At 38.4% G+C, this 10,045-nt stretch overlaps 1 protein-coding gene across 1 annotated transcript; it reads right to left on the bottom strand.

Annotated features, from left to right (window-relative positions):
- Window positions 1-354: 354 nt before the first annotated feature.
- Window positions 355-9,977, bottom strand: ADAT2 (adenosine deaminase tRNA specific 2). The gene is made up of 6 exons (XM_062490074.1): window positions 9,921-9,977; window positions 9,665-9,769; window positions 4,120-4,270; window positions 3,473-3,579; window positions 1,709-1,781; window positions 355-1,593 (listed from the first exon to the last, which is right to left on the bottom strand). Exons 1-6 carry the CDS (start codon window positions 9,975-9,977, stop codon window positions 1,553-1,555), a joined length of 534 nt encoding a protein of 177 aa, XP_062346058.1. The 3' UTR covers window positions 355-1,552.
- Between the last annotated feature and the right edge of the window lie 68 nt (window positions 9,978-10,045).

Genomic DNA, 10,045 nt, shown 5'->3' with positions numbered 1-10,045 from the left:
CATGCCTGTTTCTTTCCAATAAAGCCATCCCAGTCGCTAAAAATGGTCTTTTCCTAAATAGCTTTTCCAGCTTAGCTGTCTGGTTCACAAGCCCTTGGAACTCTGAAGCAGATTAAATCAACAAACACAGTCATAACTTTTGTTTATGGAATGGGAAAGACTCAAAGAGGGCTCTAAGTAATGGTCAGGAGAATAGGATAGGCAACTGACATCAGTTAAAGGGCTCAAGTCAAAGAAATACTATTTCTAAACTCTGAAAACAGCTATTATGGCAAAAATGCTTCTTTCTCATGTCACTTTGTAAACATTAACTAAATACATGAAATATAAATTATAAGTTATCATGAGCAATGGTTACGAAGTAATGCTTTTAATATTCTTTTTAAAACATTTTGAAAGTATTTATTTGAAATATCTAAAAAGTTTACATGTATTCAGATTTTATAGTTATAAAATTTTGAACACTCTTATGCATAAAATAAAAAAAAGCTACAGCATTTCTCAAATTTCTGAATAACAGCCAAATAAATACAATTTCATCCTTCATGTAAGTATCCACTAAGAGATATACAATAACAATTGAACTGTACTTGTATTCTTAATTCATTAGTGGAACTTGAAGGCCCTCTTCTGGATTATAAATTACTGCATGGCCAAGCAAAGTACACGGAAATGACAAAGCCAACCAACACTATGAAGAGATATCTAAAATATATTTTATTAATGTTAATACCAACTTATTTCCTGCTTTTCACTGGCAACTTCCCATTTTGGTTACTAGAATTTACGAGCTCAGAACAACTTCTTAGTGGATTCTTATAAATAAAGTATTTCTTACACTGATATTCACAAGAGGCGTGGACGGTCTAGAGAGAGCTATGGAGAGTTTCTCCACAACTTTGTATGAAGGTGTTGTGCATCCAAGTGATATTTGCTTATCCTTATCAAGCAACAGCACACACAAATGGACACGTGAATGTGTGTATGTCCCTGGCTACACAGGTATGTGGCTTTCAGAAATTACCTCTGAAAATCTGGCTTGTGCTAAGGTAGGAAAAAAAAAGTGGAAACATTTGCAGTGGTCCTAAGTCTTCAAGGACTGTACAATTCCTTTATATGCCTTTTGAATAAATATAGACACACAGACTGTAAAGGACTTACAAATGTAACCTTCCAAGAGAGTTACTTGCTTGCCTAAGCAAACATTTGCTATTGAAAAGCAAGATGCTTCTCCACACACAGAAGAAAAAAATATTCTAGAATCTGGAATGTACAAAAGCACCATTTTAATGCATCTGTTTGCAAACAGTGGACTAGAACCACCAACTTCCCTCCTTCTAAAAACAGCCATTTACTCTTCTGTTTTGTCATGATAACAAGAAGTCATAAATATAGAAAAGCAGGAACAGGTACGAAGTATCCTATTAGTAAAAACTCTGTACAGAAAATTAAACATAGTTTGATTGAACTGCACATTTTAAAAAAGCAGCATTCTGAAGAAACCTTCACATATCATTTTCTGGTTAGTTTCTTAGTGTCCACCAGTGTAGGGCTACTGACGATGATCCTTTTTCCGTACTTTTGATTTTGGTGCTGCCAAGAGACAGGAAACAAGAAGAATCATCAGAAGTGAATTACAGTAATTCCAGTGCCAACATTCTTTTAAATGAGGTTGGGATCAAAATGGATGCATTAATGTAAAACCTACCATTGGGATTTTCTTGTCTGTAGAAAGCTTTTAACAATTCCACTGCTTCTTCAGCACGATAGCCAGAAGAGCACTGTTAAAATCAGATTTATATTAGTAAGCACATCTGAGAATAACGTATTCCATGGTGCACATTAATGCCCTGAGTATAGAATAATTTTAAGCAACCTTACTGTCAACTTAGGGGTCAAAAAAAAAAAAAAATCTCCTTTTCAGGTTTAATACCTAATACATTTGAAAACCACTATATTGAGGCTTAGTAGAGTAAGCAATTTCCCTAACAACTTAATAATAAGCAAAACAAGCTTTCTTAGTAAATTATGTGAAATTTTTATGTAATCTACAGTCTCTTTCTTATTAATGTGTTTCCAACCTTCCATACTCCTCAAGCACTTGGAAAATAACTGATATACACCTAGGTATTTGCAGATAAGATTCCTAACAGAAAACACTCATCCACATATCTATTCCTAACAGTCACCTTTCAGATCTTTTTGGTCCTTCTAAAATAGTTTTCTAGGCCATGAACACTAATGACAAAGCATTCAAATGTCACTCACACTAAATAAATCTTCATCCATTCTAGAAAATAAGTAGTTACTTCCTCTACATTCCACTGCAGTTGCTTACAGAAACAAAGGATTCCTAGCATCAAGAACTTTCTCCTTTGTGTCTTCTGAATGTATTAAAAAATTTAGTACCACATGCCAATGTTAGCAAATGAACACTCTTCCAGTACCGACTACTCCAATTAATTGAGATATTCGTCTCACTGACACACTGACAGAAAGATGCCTAATATGTTTACACTGGAGTGCCAAACAGTATTTATTGTCTTGCTGACTGAAATTCTTTGAGCCTTGAGCCTCTGGTGCTTGTTTACAATGCTGAAATACATTACTTGTTTTTTACATTCATTATATCATTAACATGAGATGTGGAAAACAACTCCAGAAATCAGCATCACTGTATAAGGCAGGACCACGTACAACTGTGAATAATGTCATAAACAAAATGCTATAAATACTCTCCACATGTATGTATGGGCACACAGCTAGTATCATGCTGTAAAGCACCTAGATTTATTTACACTACCTCCACTGAATGCTTGTCCAGCCTTCTTCCCATGACAAAGTTGCCTAAATCATCCCAGACACTGTTCAGTCTTTCAGTATCCCTACTATTCAGAAAGTTTCTTGATACCTAAACTGAATTTCCTCTGCTACTGTTCCAGTTCAGATTTTTTGGGGATTTGAACTACATGAAGTCTAAGCTAAAACATTTTACCTCATAAACACACAGACAGAAAACAAAAATATAATTATTTCCAGTGGCTCAGCTAAAACCCAGTAATTTTGTAAGTTGCTGTTACTTGATCTTTACTGATTATGTGTTTGTACATTCTGAAGCTTAAAATAATTTCCCCTCATCTCTTCCTGCAGCATATACTTACTGTTCTAAGTATTACACATATTTTAGATATATTTAATTCTTACCTTGTTCCACAAGCATAATTCTTTCCCTTACCCTTTGATACATCCTTTAAAATAATTTAAGACTTTCATCAGGATTTTCCTCAGTTTTCTTTTCTTTAAGGACCTAATTCTTTTCTACACTATTTTCTTATTAAGCCAAGTTTACTTGACTTTGATCATCTTCCATCTGTGTCCTCTTAAAGTGATGCATAACAATCTCAAAGCCTGGTAATGAAGCCAGGCAACAGTACCCTAGCTGGAAAACAAAGGGAAACATTTTACAGCCTACTTCAAATGGGTCTCCTGAGTCTACCATATCATCAGAAGAGATGCTCAAAACGGAGCCACAGCCTCCAAATCGCTCATTTCGACAGCCATACACGACCCGTGGAATTTATGGGAGTGAGTCAAGGTATTAAGTGAAAAACAAGCAGGAAGTACAGAAGCCTGATCCAGGCAGTCATCAAATCTCCTAAAATGTGCTTGTACTCTTCAAACTAAATTAGTCTGAGCTACAATTCCTCCCTCATAAAATCAGAATTTACTTTTGAATTATGTAATATGTATTGCTGAAAATGTACATCCAGCCTTTTTCAGAAAAGGGGAAGCATGAACTCCCAAAGCAGGGGCATACAAAGACATGGTTTATTGGTTGACACAACATTCAAAACTGAACACTGAACTGCACTTAGCTCATTTTACATGCTAACAAACATCTCTAAAATGTATTTTTAATCTCTACCAGTTGTTTGTCATAACTGCACCATCTCTCTTTCACTCTTGGGTCTCTCGCTATTCACCATGGAGGTGGGTGCAGACCCTCAAACCACCTCTCATGGCTTTCCCTGACTCTGTCAAGTCTTTCTTTGTGGGCTTAGTGCCAAAGGAGTAATGGTTTGACACAGTTTCCCAGTGTGAGTCAGCATGAAAGGATACTCATCAAGCGCAGGGCAGCTGCACACATGATACAGGGCTCTACAGTTACATACAACACCAGCTGTGGAAACACTTCCCTATAATCCCTCTTGTGTTGCTTGCACCAGTCAAGGACCTGGTCGATTGCCACCATTTCTGCATGCCGAGTAGCCTAGAAGATAAAAACAAGTATTTTCTTAAAACTTTGCATTTGTTCACTTTTGTTATAGAAGTAATGTAATGCTCTATGCTGATTCAAGTTAAAAAACAAATTTCAAACCACCCAAACTGCAGAAAAAAATACTCAACCCAAGAAAGAAAACATTCAACCCCAACCTCTTGTATGTAGCACACAAGATCTACAAGAGCCAGTTTTTGATTCTACTTTTTCCTAGGCAGAGGAGCAAGCTCAGAAGTTCTCCTTTCTCAGTCATGCCAGCACAGTGAGGCAAGGCACGAAAGCTCTACTTGAGGCTTAAGGGACACACAAAGTGCACTGGCACAACTGATCTAGCCCATATCCCACTCTACTTCCAAAAGCAAGAATACAGGCTGGATTACTTTCTCTGGAAATATTAACAAAATGCTCCTCGTTGGTACCTTTTCCTCCCTCAGACAATAAGACTGTGCTCACAAGGAATGAATACACTGTGAACATGCAAGAATTTCAGTATGTTTCTGCAACTGCCTGGTGTGCTCTGTACACACAACATTTTCAGTTTGCCTCAGGTTTAATGGCGCCTGAGGGTACATACATGTACAGTAAGTCCCTTAAGTAATAGGCATGGATTTCAGCATAAGCCTGATTACAAAAAGACAAAGGAAGATTAATTTATCTTTTTTTTATCCAAGATAACAGAATTATTAGTATCTCACTATCTATGGCACAAAAACCAAAACAATCAGTAACGTCTTGGTACCGCTCTGAAATGTCTGCAGCACTGTGTTATGCCAATGAAATGTTACAGCAAAAATTTCAGGAAGTACTAGTTTTGAAAGGACTCTTCAGTTAAAGCCTGATGCTTATTTGAATTAAGACTATTAGCATTTTCCTTCTTCTTCCATCTATTCTGAGAAAAAAAAGGATGTTCTTGACACAAGCATGTAGAGTAAGACTTAATCAATGACATGACCCTTGATAGCTTCCTCTCAAAACATGAACTTGGGTTAATCTTTTAATACTGTGATCATCTGTGGTGATAGCAGTGAGATGCTCTACAATACATGGCAAAAGACTCATCACTTACTGCTATGTTTAATACTGTTCAAAAAGGTTTTAAAACTCCTAGAAAGGCCATGCAGCTGCAGGTCCTATCAGCTTCTGCAGTAATAGAAGACAGCTACACAAACGAGATTACACCAATACAGAATGTTGCTACACACCAGTGCACCCATATCTGAAATAATATGCACTGTTTTCATCATCTCATGTCTTGAAGACACTTGAACATCAGGACAAATTCACCTTAGGGTGGGAAAGGATTATCTAAATTACAGAACAGTCTCCATTTAGAGACTAATTAGACTGTGGCTCTTAACAGATATATTCATTAGTTTTCCAAGTTAAGAGGACTACAGTAAAGCTTTTTAAAATAATCAAGAAAAATATGGAAAAATCACAGTTATAACTGTGATTTATTATTTTTCATAACAAGTGAGCACCCAATGAAATTATCAGGCAGCAGAGAGAAAACAAAAATAAGGAAGTACTCTTTCACAGATCACCTAATTATATTGTGAAACTCATTGCCACAGGATGCTATGGAAGCCAAAAATATAAATGAGTTCAGAAAAGGTTTAGACAAATTCATGGAGCATATGTTCATGGACAGCTATCAGAAACAATGATCCAGATATAGTCTTGAACTCTGGAAGTCCCTAAGGTATTTCCTTTCAGAAGTGGAAAGGATGTGCAAGGGGAAGGTTTATGTTACTCCTTTCTTGTTTCTTCACTTCCTTAAGCACCTGCTGAAGGTCCCTCTTAAAGACAAGATATAAGGGAAAAACGGACCTTCTAGGTCTGTCTTAAGATTTTGTTAAGCTATGACTAGATACCCTTTTTTGACTTGCTGTGTATAAAATAACATAGAAGAGGAATTATTTTGAATCACTGACTCAACTCATAACCTTACCTTGCCAAATATTACACACTACTTTAAAGCCAAGAAAGCAAAAGCAGGTTAAGAGTAGCAAGGGAAAATGAGAATTGTTACAGTGGCAAATGGTGTACCAAGGTAAAAAGCTGACTCAGTGTGCCCCAAACTGTGGCAAACGTTTCACAGACAAGATAAAGACATCATCACTGCCCTAAAAAGCTTACTTTCCAATTTTTAGACTATAATTAACAATTTGAGAGTCAAGGGGGCCAAAGCTCAAAGTTTTGTGTTACTTTGTGGCTTCACTACACAAACAGTACTTCATTTTCAATTATCTCATACTGTGCCTGCAAGATACTTGCTACAATGACCCAACAGGACAGAACAAAGAGGAGATGTCCGTGTGCATCAACAAATCAACAACGGATCTAAGAAGGAGAGCATTTTCCTGAGAAGTGAATGATTGCATCACATGTGGGAATAAAGATGCCAAAAAATATTTCTAGCTGGGGCGGGTCACATATGCTGCAAGGGAGAAAATTTTCAGGCTGGTCTGAGGAAAGACTGAACAAGCAATTGTGGGAGCTGCCAGAGGGAACACAGCACTGGCACAAGCTTGGGAATGAATCGCCAGGCTGCCTAAACCCAGTGTCTTACACAGACTTTTGCTGCACTGTTGCCCAATGAAGACAAGTAGTGTCATGTCTAACTATTTTGAAATGCTGATACCACAGCCATGCTCCTAAAAAATTAAAATAAACCAAACACAGCTGTACACAAACTCTCTTCTCCCAAAAGCAACTTCTCCCAGAAGAATGCAATGATTAGTAATTTTGCAATTAACTTCCACAGAGTAAGCAGCAGTATTTCTTGACACTGATATGTTCTGCTGTTGACATGGCAGGCAAAAAAAAAAAAAAAAAAGGTTCAGGGTGACAGGAGACAGCCTGAAAACACTGGAGTTTTGGCATCTAAATCATTTTGCCAAAATGAACAGTTTAGGAACATAATGAAGAAGGACATAAAGAAGACACTACTTACTCCTAACTTCAGACTGTTATATCAGAGGATGCAGGGACCTGCTTAAGGAGAAGACAGAATTTATTTGACACCAGCCTCAGAGGCAAACTGATTCCTGACCAAAGGCAGAATTACAGGGAAGGACTGAAGATCTAACTGGATAAATGATCACTTTTTCAAAGCAGGAGCAAAGTTTTCATGAAGTTCAAAAAGTCAGTACGTTGTAAAGCTGCATTTTGGAGGCCAGAAAGCTGCCAGTCTCACAGCAATGTTTTAATGCATCAAGGCAGAGTATTGCATGAGTGAAACTTTCAAGGCAAACAGCCATTGTAATGAAAACCAGGAAGGACAGGTGTCATACAATACTGACACCAACAGATTCAGGAAGGTCTCAATAGTAAAAAGGCAAGATAACAAACCTTTGAAAGTAGTGATATCTAGTTCTTATAAAAGATAAATTAAACAAAAAACCAGTAACATAGCTGACAGTAAATTAACCTAGTAACTTTCTTGGACAAATGTTTTTTCTAGGCAAAAGAAACACCAGTCTCTCTGGACATCTCCAGTGCATCTGACACAACACCACCTGTGAAATTACTGTGAGCGGGGAAAACAGCCTAATGCAAGAAATGTTAGGTGAGCAAGAAAAGAAGAGACATTGCATTGACAGGGGAAATATTTGTCCAGAGGGATTTGTCCAGTGTCATTACCACAGACACTCAAAGATAATTTGGCTAAAATGTTTTCAGTTGTGTCACAGGCATTAACTGGAAAAACCCCTACAGAAAACAGCTGATGATATAACGTCTTTTGTACTATAAAAAACATCACGAGATGTGACAGGGTGAAAGTGTCACTCAGGAGGTGGATTGCCTTCTACACAGGAGTAAAAAAAAAAAAAATTCAAAATAACTAATGAAGAATAACAAAACAGTATAAAAGACTGAGGAAGCTCCAGAAAAGATGGGTGGACTTTTTTTCCAGGGAGAATGTGAAGTACTATTGTTCTCAAACAAAGCATGAGTCCATCTGGAATAAAATATAGAGTTCTGGTTTAGTGAATTCAAGAAAAAATGAATCAAAGCTGGAATGGCTATGTGAAAGAATTATTATAATGAACACAGAAAGCAAGCCTGTCTTCTGAGAGGAAATTAAACAGTTGGCTGGGGAAAAAAACAAAAGCTGAAAAGGAAAAAGACTTTAAATAAATCCAAGCTATGTAAAATAATGGAGGATGTTGGCACAAGAACAGGGAGATATAAACAGAACATAAAAAGTTTGAAACTGGAAACCAGACATTTTTTAGCCATCTGAGGAATTATGTTCTGGAGAAATCCTTCAATATAAGGTGGGACAAGAAATTAGTTTTAAAACAGACCTTGACATTTATGATGTCTGCTGGAATTGCCTCAATGGTTCAAGAGGACTGTTTTTTTTTCCCAGGAGGGTCCCTAAATAATGCCAGAAATCATTAGGAGGGAACTGAAAACAATTTCCAAAGTTCACATTTCATAGCAAGTACTTCTTTCAAGCTTACAATTTTTTAAAGACTACATGGAGCAATTATGTATCTGATAAAAAATTTAGAAGCACTAAGTACCTAGAATTTCCAATCACTAAAATATAAACATCTATGAAAACTGAGCCACAAAATAACTGAAACTTGAGCTTAGCAGCAATTCAAAAAAAAGCTTGGCTTTAAAAGATATTAACAGATTATTGTTTCCAAAATCCAGCTGATTTTTTTTAAAATCAGGCTACTTGCATTTCAGTATGTACCTTCAGACAGCCCTGCTGCCAAAAATGCCTGAAAGCTTCCCTGACATTTTTAAGTTGCTTTTGTTATCAGTCTTGTCAGTTATGTTCTGTCTGTTAACATGTAATTCCTACACAATATTAATATCTATGGCATGATTTTCCCAAGAAGTGTCTGCTTCCCCACAGTGTTTACACGGGTGTAACATGAGATAGCTAACTTCTCTGTCATCTAGCTTTCTTAAAGCTGTATTAGAATCTTCTTAATACATTACAGATTGTCCTGCAGAACACGTTACTATAATGATTCATCTTTACCGTTAAACTTTTGAGCTTAAAAGACTCATTTTAAGTTTTCATTATGTTTTCAGATTTGAGACATTTAATATAAATTACAGCCAGATCCTGCAGTCAGATTAATTTACACAAAACTTCCAGTTGTACAAAATCCCTGCTGGCAGTAATGGGTCTCTCAGCCCCAGACCTTACGGCTAATTTAACGGCTGAAGTAGTAACAGGTCTAAAACCTACAGCAAATAGCTTTTTGTTCTGGCCTGTGGACAGAACTTCATCAGGAAAGGCTGCACAGCCACTTCCCACTCTTAGCCCCAGGTGACTTCCAGAGAGCGCCTTTGAGACCCAGCAACGCGACGAGCGCGGCAAAGCCACGGTGTCCCGGCCCCACCTCAACTCACGTTCTTCGTCTCGTTCACCTCGTTCCTGCCCTTGCCTATGACCTCGCCGTTGTAGACCAGCAGGCAGCCCACGGGAACCTCCCCTTTCTCCAGCGCCTCTCTGGCCTGCGGGACAGACAGACAGACAGGCTGGCGAGAGGCACAGGACAGCGTTACAGCAGCGGGAGGAGCTCCCGCGGAGCCCATTCCCCCACGCTGCCGTGAGGGTTCCCGAGGTTTCCCCCGCGGGACATCGGCAGCCCCGGCCCGCACTGACCATGTCGAGCGCCTGGTCCATCCAGGCCAGCAGGGCCGCCTCCCCCGCCTCCGCCATGCCGGGCCCGGCCGCTGCTTCCGGGGCACCGCGGGCGGCGCCGCCGCCGCCTCCGCCCCTTCCGCCGC

This window comes from Cinclus cinclus, chromosome 3 (genome assembly GCF_963662255.1).
Source record: "Cinclus cinclus chromosome 3, bCinCin1.1, whole genome shotgun sequence".
Classification (NCBI taxonomy): domain Eukaryota; kingdom Metazoa; phylum Chordata; class Aves; order Passeriformes; family Cinclidae; genus Cinclus; species Cinclus cinclus.
Note: the sequence above shows the minus strand (reverse complement) of the source record. Positions and strands in the feature narration are given on the sequence as shown.